Source organism: Diabrotica undecimpunctata, chromosome 6 (genome assembly GCF_040954645.1).
Source record: "Diabrotica undecimpunctata isolate CICGRU chromosome 6, icDiaUnde3, whole genome shotgun sequence".
NCBI lineage: Eukaryota > Metazoa > Arthropoda > Insecta > Coleoptera > Chrysomelidae > Diabrotica > Diabrotica undecimpunctata.
The window spans coordinates 24673406-24686446 of record NC_092808.1 but is presented as its reverse complement, the minus strand read 5'-3'; the positions used below and the strand labels follow the sequence as shown (position 1 = coordinate 24686446).

Sequence of the window (13041 nt, the reverse complement as noted above, 5' to 3'; positions counted from 1 at the left end):
TGGAGAAGACATTTTCTAAGAACCATAAAGGAAATGAGAAACCAAAAAAGAAAAATATTTTATCTTGATGAAACATGGATCAACGAGGGTCATACACCAAATAAATTTTGGCAGGATGAAACTGTTACAAGCCAAAGGCACGCTTTTGTAAATAACTTATCTACTGGTTTAAACCCACCATCAGGAAAGGGACGCAGGCTGATAATAGTACACATTGGCAGTTCAGACGGTTTTGTTGAAGGTGGTTTATTAACTTTTGAATCAACTCGTACCGGTGACTACCATGAAGACATGAACGCTGATGTCTTTCAAGAATGGTTCGAACAAATGATAGATCTTCTTCCTAAGAACTGTGTAATAGTAATGGACAATGCAAGTTATCACTCCAGACTTATAGAAGGACTGCCCACAACCAAGTGGTTAAAAAAAGACTTGCAGAATTGGCTGAGTTCAAAAAATATTACGTACCATCCCGGATCTATAAGAAAGGAACTTTATTCGTTGTGTGCCCTTCATAAAGAAAAATTTAAAAAATACGAAATTGATGAAATTGCCAAAAATCGTGGAATGACAGTACTTAGATCCCCACCATATCTTTGGGAATTAAACCCTATTGAACTGGTATGGGCACAGATAAAGAGTGAAGTTTCAAGAAAAAATACCACTTTTAAAATTCATGATGTTAAACAGTTGTTTTTGGAGGCCGTAAATAATGTAAAACCTGAAAACTGGGAAAAGGCAGTAAATCTCACTATTAAAGAAGAGGAAAAAATGTGGAAGCTGGACAATATTACTGATAAAATGATCGAGCCAGTTATTATAAATCTTGGTTCTGAAAGTTCATCTTCTGAATCTGATTTGGATTTGTAACAAGTAGCTGTAAGTTTTATATTAATATTTTTATTCATCTATTTAACATACCTTAGACGGTTTTAAAAAATCTTTTTCTCTTTTGTAATTTTTAAAAATTAAAAAAAAATGTGAATTTTTTAAAACCCTTTTTAATGTAGGCCAGTCAGTTCTAATATAGTGTGTGATAAAAGAGGTCACTTTTGTTTACATACACATAACACTTTATAACACTGAAATAATTCATTTATTTTTTACAATTATTCAAAGTAATTTTTCAATTAATCTTGAGCACGCCCATGGAGTGGTCGGAGGTACCAGTTAAAATTATGCTAATTACTCTCTCGTTCATAAAAATAAACTATAACATTTTTCCAGCTATCTGCGCTGACTCTAACATCTGTCAAATCGAATTATGAGAGTTTCATCATCAAAAATCCAATTTTTCAATCTATCCATAACTCTACTCTTTTTGTTACCTCCCTAAAGAATTGTCTTTACAACCATCTGGGTATCCGCAAACACTTATTTGCTGGCAAACTTACTGGAATAAGCAAATTAAAAGAAATACAACCACTCCGCAGGTGTGCAGAAAATCGAGTGCAGTAATGAAATTACGAATTGGGCATACAAGGTTACCACATGGATATCTGAACGTCAAAGCTTATTGTCACATCTTCTTTAAAACAGGTCTTTTGTAAGACATTGTTTCGTATGAGCTATCTGGCAACTAAAAAGGTTTGATAATATTTGTTTATTTTAGGGTACCGGCTATGGAGGAGCAGTGTGTCACAGTTCCATTAATTCACTTTCTTGTGTGGCTTACAAAAATGTGCAGGCGGTGGGCCAACGTGCAGAAATTAAGATTGACGTCGACGGTAGCGGACCTCTAGCTCCTTTCCCGGTAACGTGCGAGTTCTATGCTGATGGCCGTGTAGGAACTGTATTACATCACAGTAACCAAGAAACCACTTCGGTGGATGGATTCCAGGTAATTAATATAATTAATATACCTCTATACAATTATAAAATTCGCGACTATGATAAATGGTTAAGTTTCATTTCATTTTCGTCTTAATGACTTTGTTATCCCCTTAAGGTTCAGATTTTTTTTTCTAAAAATTTAATATTTTTTATCTTCTGATCTTTACATCAGTCAGAATAATATGTTACATAGAGATGTTTAAGTATGTAATTCCTCAATTATCTCGGAAACGGCTTGTATAATGTATATAAATTTGGTTGGTGAGAGTTCCGCAATCCAACAAATCTTATGGAATCTTATTTATATTGTTGTCAGATTTTCCATTTTTCCATTAACTTTGTTATGTCAAATAGATTTGAGCCCTAAGATTTGAGATACAGCTAAGTTTATAACACAAGTTCACCATGGAAAAGAGCACCAATAACAAAAGAAAAAATTTGGAACAGTATATACCAACGTACATGACAATTCTTTAAACAAAAATTCGAATCAGCGTCCTAAACAACAGTGAAGAGTGAAAAAATATTAACGAATCGTGCGAGTCCAATATATGAACCTGATATTTATGAGAACAATTGGAATATCTAGAAAAAGTGTTTAAACAGAATTATTGTACTCCATGACACATCAAGCGATCTATACGTTCAAAAAAACCAACCATAATAACGAAAATTAAAGGGTAGTAAAAGGTATAGATAGCTTCCTTACCGTATCTTTAAAATGGTAAATATTAAATCGACATAATCTTCGCAAAACATAAGGTACTAAACATCAAACAAACGAAGATGATACAAGAAACTCTAAGACCGACCAATGATCCGAGAAAACCGTTATCCACTCCAAGAATTTACCGCATTCTCTGTAGTTGCAGTTCAGTGTATATTGGAAACAACAAAACGTTGGAAACAAGAGGAACTGATGCCTTGGCTACTTCAAAAAGTCAGTGATAGCAGAACTGTCATGCAAGATAACAGCCGAATGTTGTACGAAGAAACACATATGTTTAATAGCACTTATACTAATACTACTATCCACGGATGTTCAGGGAGGCCATCGAAATTCAAAACCGCCCGATTGATGTTTCAAGTGTTTTCACCACGACTACATATAGCGCAGCTGATACAATGGCTACGTATAGCGCAAATACTCGATAAAGATCATGAGTCGTTGATAGGAAAGATGAGAGATTTGAGCAGATGCATGGTACAAAGCAAAAGCTATGCCTCAGAAACTCTCTGAGGAGCATGTTCGTGAATGCACTGCTGTTTCGTACATCATTTCATCCCAACTTTTGGGCATAAAATTGGCACAAAGACCAAAAAGGAAGGTTCAGAAGAGGACTCAGAAATAAGTGACTCTTTTAGGTCTACAAATGAAAATATAAAGGGAACAAATATCGCCAACTCTGTCTTTGTCTCAAATAGGTCCCAAAGACCCAACAATCATTGGGCTTCGAGAGAAAAAAGAAAAAAACGACGAAATCACGTCTTCGTTCACTTCCGCATCACCTTTGATCATGTTCGCATCCGCAATATGACCAATCTATGCCACTTTGTATTAGATAACTTAATTGAAAGCTCTATTAGCAGGTTACCGTTTAGTAACCCATTTTTAAAGAACCAATTATTGCACTCCCAAAAGACAAGATCATAGACACACTACACATTTTTAACAGCATTGTCAAGACTTGTAATTTAAAGTCTAATTAGAATCACAATTAGAATTAGAACAACAACTGCCTACCATTTCTGGACATGATGGTGCACCGTGATACAAACAACAGAATGGTAAGGAAAGTCCATGTACAGTAACAGGTTTATTATTTACTTTTCAGCACGATGAAGACCAACTACTCATCAACAATGAAGACCAACTTAGTATTAAATATGAAGTGTAGTGTCTGACTTTGTGACATCCTGTCTATAGAACATCTGGTCTCACAAAATTAAAAACGATCATGTTGGAGAATTCATTTCCAGCAATTCTTCTGAACAGACTTATTTTTGCAGTCTCAAAAGTTAAATCGACAGATTAAACAGAGGTCTCAACAAACAACCAACGAACGGTGTACCACTCTATACCATATATTCCGGGCTTACAAATAGACTTCTAAATACATTTAGAGAAGTACCGAATACCAAAATTATTCTTCTTTTTATATAGACATGACTTTGTCTGTTTTTCAATGTGCCTCCAGTAAGTAGTCGTTCCATCGTTTTCGTGGTCTTCCTACTGATCGTCTTCTTATTGGGGAACTGTCTCTTGCCGTCTTTACTACTTTATCTGTTTTCATTCGGCTTATAAATCGTTCCACTCTGCTCTTCTATTTCTTACCCAGTTCTTGATGTTCTCCACCTTGCATCCACGTCGTATATCTGTACTTCTAGCTCTGTCCCATAGTGTCTTACCATCAATTTTTCTGTGTTTTTATCTCTGCTGTTTCTAACATCCTTTTTGTCCTCTCTGTGTTAGGTCTTGTTTCTGAATTTCGTTTCCTTTTCCGATATTTTTATTTCTCCGTATTGTTTCATTCCGGCAGCCTGCGGCTCTGTTTGCTGTATTCACTTGATCTTCCACTTCAGTTTCGAGCATTCCGTAGCTAGAGATCATGGTGCCTAGATATTTAAACTCCAACTTGTTCTATTATCTGATCTTCCAGCTCCAATTTACATCTTAGTAAATTTGCTGTTGTAATCATGCATTTTGTCGTTTTTGGGGAAATTAACATGTTAAATTTTCTGACGGTTATATTAAATTGGTGCAGCATACGTTGTAAATCATCTTCACTTTGAGAGAGTAGTATTGCATCGTTTGCCTAGCATATTATTTTAAGTTGTTTTTCTTCCATTTGGTATCCTTTTTTAGTTCTTACTTTTTTTATTATTTCATCCATAATCAGGTTAAACAATAGAGGACTAAGGGAATCTCCCTGTTTTATCCCATTGCCAGCTTCAATAGGGTCCTTCTTCTACTTTTACTTTTATTGTGTTGTTTTGGTAGATATTTTCGATCGTTTTGATTATTCGTAGAGGTATCTTTCTTGCGTACAGTAAGTGGATAACATCTTTTAATGACCCTATGAAATGCCTTCTTAAGGTCCACGAAACATAGATATTTCGGTTTCTTGTATTCTAATGATTTCTCTTGCACTTGCCTCATTTTAAATATAGCGTCGATGCATGATCTTCCAGACCTAAAACCTTGTTATTCTTCTGCTAGTGTTATATAATTTCATTCAGGTTATTTTTTATCACTTTGGTTGTTAAGTTCAGTGTTGTGTTCAATAAATTAATTCCTAATTATTCCTAAATATTAATACCAAAATTTGAAGCAGAAATATAAAAACGGTATCGAAGTTATACACCAAACTAAAAACACCCTTACAATATTACAGAAACCTCCAATGTGGTGTATTTTCTACCTTGTAATAATTGCAAAAAAGTATATATTGGAGAAACTTCCAGGAATATGTCGGGAAGATTAACATCGCACAGGAGCTACATTAATCTGAATAAAGTACAAGCCTGTGCATTAAGTGAACATTCAGTCACCATAGGTCACACTCCATTAAGCAAAAATGTTGGTAAGGGAAAGAAATCACAACAAAAGACTGTTTTTAGAAATGTGTTTAATTAAATCTACACAGAACACCTTGAACAAAAGAGCGGACATTAAGAATTTAAGTGCTATATTGAGTAGTAAGCCTTCTTTGAGCAAGAATTACACCAAGCTCTCTGAAACAAAAAGATAATGATTCTCTTGCAGTACTGTTCACCTCTTCCGGGCAAGAACGCCAACAATTAAAATGACCATAACGATGTCTAACATGAGTATCAGAAATGGCACTTATAGTGTCATAATGTCTGCAGCTAAACACTAATGTAGTAATATCTGTTTCAGGAACCTGGAAGTTTTATACAAGATATTCACTACGAAGCTAACGACGACCAGATAGCTGCCTTGATCAACAGAAGCAGTACTTGTAGGCAACACATACAGTATGCGTGCAAGGTAAGTAACATTTTAGTCGAAGTTATCAAGGTCAAAAACAATTTTTAATAATGTAGTCTAATGAAATTACATTTGTCTTTTCGTAGGGCGCGCGTTTGATGAATTCACCGTCACAGGAAAACGAGTTCATTCCTTTCTCCTGGTGGGTGTCGAGACACAATCAAAAGATGGATTATTGGGGAGGGGCTTTAGCAGGTTCAAGAAAATGCGAGTGTGGAATTTTAAGCACTTGTACGGATTCCACGAAATGGTGTAACTGTGATGGTGTTCAAAATGCCGATATTTGGCAAGTGGATGCAGGTTAGTAGTAACATGTTGGATAAAACTCCAAATAAAAAAAAAACTTTTGAATGGTTATTTTATGAGTTACTTTTATATACAAGTCTACCTCAAGATGGCGCAATTAAATAACGAAAAATAATAAAGCTAACTACAGTAAAATCTTACCAATAGCGGCCATTCTCGGGGAATCAAAAGCTGGTCGCCAAAGAGTAGTTTTCGTTTAAGAAAGAACATAAGAAAATCAAAACAACTAATCTGCATTTTACGTTGTTTATTTACACATTAAATATATTTGTAATTCCATTTTGTTAAAAACATAAAGAGCACAATCACATCAATTTAAGAATAGGTTGCATACTTTTTTGGACACACTGTATAGTAAAATTTTTATTTTTTCAAATAATCGGAATTAATTATTGTTTCATACTTTTTAATTTATTTTTAAAAAATTGAGATTCGCGTTTTATAAATATTTGTGGACATGTCAAAATTATTCTTATTAAGTTTTCTAAATCTCTGAGACTTACACAGGCTTCAGATAGGTTTGTTATATTCGACACTGAAAAAATTTCATGTTCAGACTTAGGGATAGTTTCATTTATTTCTTGTATTTCTTCAATACAGTAGTTAATGGTCAATTCTCCACTTTCTGTTGACTCATCACTATTAATCAAGGCAAATTGATCTAAATCCACTAATGTGTCTTTGATGGGAAATAGTTGTGCAAGTGAAATAGTATCCTCTTCTTCAAAAGTATTCGCATCTATATTACACATAAATCCGGCTGTAGCAAAGCATTTTTTGTGACAAAGTACTATAACCCATATCAAGGCGTTGTTTATGGTAATGTTTTTCTCTATTTCTTGAGGAGAACAACCCCTGTCGATACAAGTTGAAAACCTCTCAATAAAGTAGCTTCTATAAATCGTTTTAAAATTCTTGATAATGCCTTGGTCCAAGGGTTGGCAATGTGAGGTAGTATTACAATCAAAGATCAAAATTGTAGAAAGTGACTCATGTTTTAATTATTTTTTGTAGGCCAGTAAAATTGGACGTTCACCCTTTTAAAAATATTCTTGTTCCGACAAAAGGAGAAAATTTAATTATTATTTAATAAACAAATTAGAGGATCATTGCAGAATCTGTTTAATCTCTTAAAATTGACAAAAACTTTCTGACTGTTCAAAGAATATGCGTTGAGCTAGAAGAAATCTCATTTTATATAAAATCAATTTCAATAATTTGACTGGTCTATTTTTAAACTGTTCAAATGTTTTGGCAAGGATTTTAGTTCGAAAATAGTACTGCTGAAATATGGAGGCGCAAGGATAGTATCCTTTATATGAATGTTGTTCAATAAAATCGAAGCAGGAGAGAAGATTCCCGATGAGTGGAATTTATCATACATGTCCTCCATTTTCAAAAAAGGTGACAAAAGGTCACCAAATAACTACAGAGGGATCAGTATAATGCCTTCAATAGCAAGAATCTTTTCATCAGTTATAAAAGAAAAACTAGAACAACACATGGACCATTATAGCGAAGAACAAGCCGGATTCCGAAAAGCCAGATCATGTTTAGATAATATATTCATTATGAGACAGGTGATTGAAAAGAACAAAGAAAAAAACATTGAAACACATATGACCTTTATCGACTTAGAGAAAGCATACGATAGCGTGCCCAGGAAACAACTATGGGAAGCAATGAAAAGAATGCGCGTTAGAGAGAAATGGGTGAATATAACACAAAGACTGTATAAAGAAACACAAGTGCAAATAAAGTTAGGTAATGAAATAACAAAAACAATCACCACAACAAAAGGCCTCAAACAGGGATGTGGTCTCTCACCTACACTTTTTAACATATATATAGATCAGGCTTTGAAAAGATGGTATAGAAAACGCGGAACAATGGGCATACCAGTACAAGAGAATATATTACATTCACTACTTTTCGCAGATGATCAAGTCATTTTTGCACAAGACAGGGAGGATATGGAATATATGATAAGGAAGTTAAAGGAAGAATATGAACTTTGGGGACTCAAGATAAATATGTGCAAGACCGAATACTTATGTATTGGACCCGAGGTTGCAGATTTAAACTTAAGTTTAGAAGAAGAGACTATTAAGAGTTGTAAGGCTTTTAAGTATTTAGGGTCAATGATTAGCCGAGATGGTACTTGTATGAAAGATATAGAAATGAAAATAGCACGGGGAAAACAAGCCACAAGAGCACTTCATGGAGTGATATGGAACAACACTCTAACCAAAGAAAACAAAAAGAGAATCTTTCAAAGAATAGTGATGAATATTACCCTATATGGAGCGGAAGTATGGCCAATGACAACAACAATACGAAATAAAATAAAAACAGTTGAGCTGGACTTTATGAGAAGATGTCTACAAATCACAAGAGCGGAAAGAATAAGAACGGAGGAAATATGGAACAGAATGGAAGTAAAGTGCTCAATTACAAAAAAGTTGGAAAACAGAGCCCTGCAGTGGTACGGGCATGTATAAAGAATGCCAGAGCATAGGTCGCCGAAAAGAATATTAAACTGGAACCCGCCGGGAAGAAGACGGAGAGGAAGACCTACTACAAGATGGAAAACATACGTCAAATGCTATGATAGATAGAGACCTCAGAGAAGGTGACTGGGAGAATAGAGTGCTGTGGAGGACGAAAACGGCGAACTCATAATGGGAAAAGCCGAAGAAGAAGAAGAAGAAAAATGTAAGGTTGTCAGCGTGTATTATTCAACTTGAAGTTATCTGCAATTTTGTAGTTAATATCTTTCTTTAACGGTAGATAATGTCTGCGATCAACAACAACATCGCAAATTACGGCGATGTAACTGATAACAACGCCATTCTTCGGGTAGCGATTTTATTGTCTGTTATCTGTACGTCGGTTTCATAAGCGTACTAACAGGAGTTTCATAAAGCGAAGAATAGAATTGTTTGTAGTATTATTACTAGTGAAGGAGCTTTTACGTTTACTTTGAGTGAATTACGAGCAATTTAGTTTGATTAAATTTGGTGACAAATAATAAATATTAGTGACAGCAGTATAGAGAACCCTGTATCAAAAAGAAACTTCACAATTTAACACGCGAAGAAAAAACTATGATTGGAATTGTGTTTGAAGGACTTCGAGCCAGAGAACAAAATATGAATGTAAGCAATGTCGTTACATTATGTAGTATTTAGACAAAAGTTTCCGAAGCTAGTGTGTGTGCACAATACTGTGAAGGTTGAGACAAGAGGAAGGAAACAAATAAAATTGGATGATACAACCAAACAGGCCATTCGTCTTGCTGTACATGAATTTTATTTCAAAAAAGAATTACCAACTATAAAACAATTGCTTCTTGTCTTCAATCTACTATTTTATGGTGCAGAAAGTATCTGAAACAAATAACAGAATTTCGAAGAGATGGAAAAAAACATATACAGATGAAATATGGTTAAATGAAGGACATACTGTGACAAAAATATGGCAGGATTTAAATGTGAAAAGCAAACGACAAGCTTTCCTAACTGGTTTGTCGACAGGTTTAAAAGCCCCATCTGGAAAGGGAAAACGCCTTATTATTAGCCATATTGATAGCGACTCAGGATTTGTTGAAGGAGGTTTAAATGCATTTGTTTGTAAAAAGACTGGAGATTACCATGAGGAAATGAATGCAGATCATTATGAAAAATGGGTTTTAGATATTCTGTTAAAAATCGAACCAGGATCGATTATTGTTATGGATAACGCTCCATATCATTCCGTCATGTAGAACAATTATCAGCCATTAAATGGAAAAAAGTCGAGATTGCGGATTGGCTTACTAAAAAACATATTAAATTCGATGAAAAAATTTTTCAATGAAACACTTCTACACAATACAATAGGAAGCTTTTTAAAAAATTTTGGTTGTATATTAATTTTGTCTTTCCTTTTAGGTGACTTAACTGACAAAGAGACCCTTCCGGTGAAGCAACTTCGTTTTGGTGACACAGGCAGTGCTCTCGATCAAAAGGAAGGACGTTACACTTTGGGACCACTGATTTGTGAAGGAGATGATTTGTTTAACAACGTAGTTACATTCCGGGTGGCAGATGCCACCATTAACTTACCTACGTTCGACATGGGTCACAGCGGTGATATATATTTCGAATTCCGAACTGCTTCAGCCAGTGCCGTACTCTTCCATTCCACGGGTAAATTATTTTGCTAGTGTCTTTTTTACTTTATAATCAAGGAATATAATCGTTAGAACAAATAACAGAACAGTGAGCTTAAATATTTTAATTTTGAATTACAGGACCTTCAGATTATATTAAATTGAGTATAGTTAACGGAAATCAACTTCAGTTCCAATACCAAGCAGGTTCAGGTCCTATTGCTGTGATTCGAGAGGTTTCTTATAGATTAAATGACGACCAATGGCATTCTGTATCGGTGGAACGTAATAGAAAAGAAGCTATGATTGTAATCGATGGCGCCCTAAAAGGTGAAGTAAGAGAACCACCAGGGCCAGTAAGGGCATTGCATCTGACATCTGAACTCTTTATTGGAGCGTCTACAGACTATAGGGATGGTTTTACTGGTAAGTAGTATACATTCTATGTTGTTTATATATTTTAGTCTGGTTTCTATAGAAAATTGTTCGATATTGCAGAAGTTACATAAAATATTATTATATTTGTCGAACAAAAGTAATTAATTGGTCAAGTTTAAATCTATATTTTTTGTTTAAAAATAATCAGTCGAAAAAAATGGCACATAGGAAATTAAATGTTATGCTCCAAGACAAAATACTTCCATTTAATAAGTTTCTAAGTATCTTTGTTCTTTCTCAACACCTCTGCAAAAGTCTGTATCATTAAAAAACTTTCTGTAATATCTTGGGGATCTCTAGCTCCTATCACGCGATATTCAGCTCTCGTATTGGTGTATTTTGCTGTGGAGTATTGTGCTCACGTCTAACTAAACAGCCCACGATATGTCGATATCCAACTTAGCAGCACCATGCATATGGTAAGCGTATCATTGAGATGCACCCCACTCCAATGGCTTCACGTCCTATCAGGAATAGCCTCACTTTATATCCATGGTTGAAACGCCTTAGTAAGAGAACATAAAAAGATAATAGCAGGGGTATTTAAGCAGGAAAATTATCCATTACAACTTTAAAAACGAATACAAAAATAATCTTACAGACATTCTATAGTTTATGGTTGACAATCAAGCTACTATATATTGTCTGACAATCCCTATAATCAAGTTGATAATATAATAAAGCTTCATTATTTCAGCCAATAATTGAAGTTTTTTGGTTTAGACAAGGTTTATGAATTTTGTTATATATTTTACTATGGTAAATTTATTGGTCTTTTATACGCGGAATAAAATCTACATTTTAAAATCTACAAAAGTTAAAATCTTCATTTTTGCTTAAAAAATTCAGATACTCACTAGAAACATTAATAAGCAGTAAAACAGTTTTTTTACTCAAAATAGTTGTCATATTATATTGTGTTAACATTTTTTTATTTTTTTAGGTTGCATCCGAGCTTTACTCATTAACGGTCTTCACATTGATCTTCGTCAATACGCAAGAATGGGTCTATACGGTATACAAGAGGGCTGTGTAGGAAAATGCCAGAGCGATCCATGTTTAAACAACGGTACATGTCATGAGAGATACGATTCCTATATGTGCGATTGTCGTTGGACCGCATTCAAAGGACCAATTTGCGCAGATGAGATCGGTGTTAATATGAGACAAAGTTCTATCATTCGGTATGATTTTGAAGGTTCATTTAGGAGTACTATTGCAGAACATATACGAGTTGGATTCACTACTACCAATCCTAAAGGTAAATAATTACTGTTATATTAACATCACATGTTCAGTCTCTAAAATAAATAAACTTTTTTAACGTGAAAGCAACATCACTTTACTTGGCTTAGAATAGAATTGTGCTTACAATAAATTAGGTAATCTGTTGATCGGATTAAAGCTGGAAGGTGGGCTTCAGCACTGTCAAATCATAAATAAAATGAGGCCCCTACTAGAATGGAAGAAGGCCTCGAAACTAGGATGCGAAAGGCCTCCAAACTAAACCGTATTCACTTAACAAATTCCCAATTGTCAATAGAAGCACGTGAAAGCCAAACAGGGTCGTACTGATGTGTATCATATGATTTTTAAAAATATTTACTTTTGAAACTATTAGTGTAAGAATTTCTTGAAATTTAATCATTAAATCACAATTAAACTAAACTCTAAAAAATAACACGACCAGTAAATAACTTAACAATAACTATAACATAAATATAACACAATATATTAACTTAAAAATCAACACGATACAATTTGAATTTAAACATGCCGGCAAGTGTGGATCTGTAACATGAGAATCTGTCTGGCTTAAGGCAATAAATTATATTTAATAGCCTCTTGACGAATGAGACGGCGAATATCAAAACGTGCTTAAGTTGACAGATGGGAATTTGCTAAACGAATGAACTTTAGGATGAAAGTGGTCTCCTTCTTAGGATAAAAGTGGTCTCTGTTTTAGAATAAACTAGGGCCAACCTAACAGGAATCTGGAACACACGTAGAATCGTCGTTCACATTTTGATTTCAAAACGGAAAATAAAAAAAGAATTGAAAATGTGGTCTTTTTGTTATACAGAATATTTACGGAAAAAAGTACTGTTAGCTATCTAATCTATTTGACCTAACGGAATTTTTGCGGTACTTCGGTAAAACCTACAAGCGACTTGCTGGAAGGGATGAGTTAGCATATTTGCAAACAAAACTTAACGGGATCTTTGGAGGCATTTCGGTAAAAGTTTTTAAGGATATTATTTGCGCGTAGTTAAGCGACCCTGGGTGATAAAAATATAAT

The 13041-nt window shown here is 34.4% G+C and overlaps 1 protein-coding gene across 2 annotated transcripts in view; it reads left to right on the top strand.

Moving 5' to 3' along the window:
* Positions 1-13041, top strand: part of Nrx-IV (neurexin-4) — a 100431-nt gene that overhangs the window by 64912 nt on the left and 22478 nt on the right. For both annotated transcript variants that reach the window (XM_072534489.1, XM_072534490.1), the window contains exons 11-16: positions 1613-1840; positions 5735-5845; positions 5932-6145; positions 10084-10341; positions 10446-10730; positions 11686-12003. In XM_072534489.1, the coding sequence (XP_072390590.1) occupies positions 1613-1840; positions 5735-5845; positions 5932-6145; positions 10084-10341; positions 10446-10730; positions 11686-12003 (1414 nt within the window). The remainder of the gene's footprint in view (positions 1-1612; positions 1841-5734; positions 5846-5931; positions 6146-10083; positions 10342-10445; positions 10731-11685; positions 12004-13041) is intronic.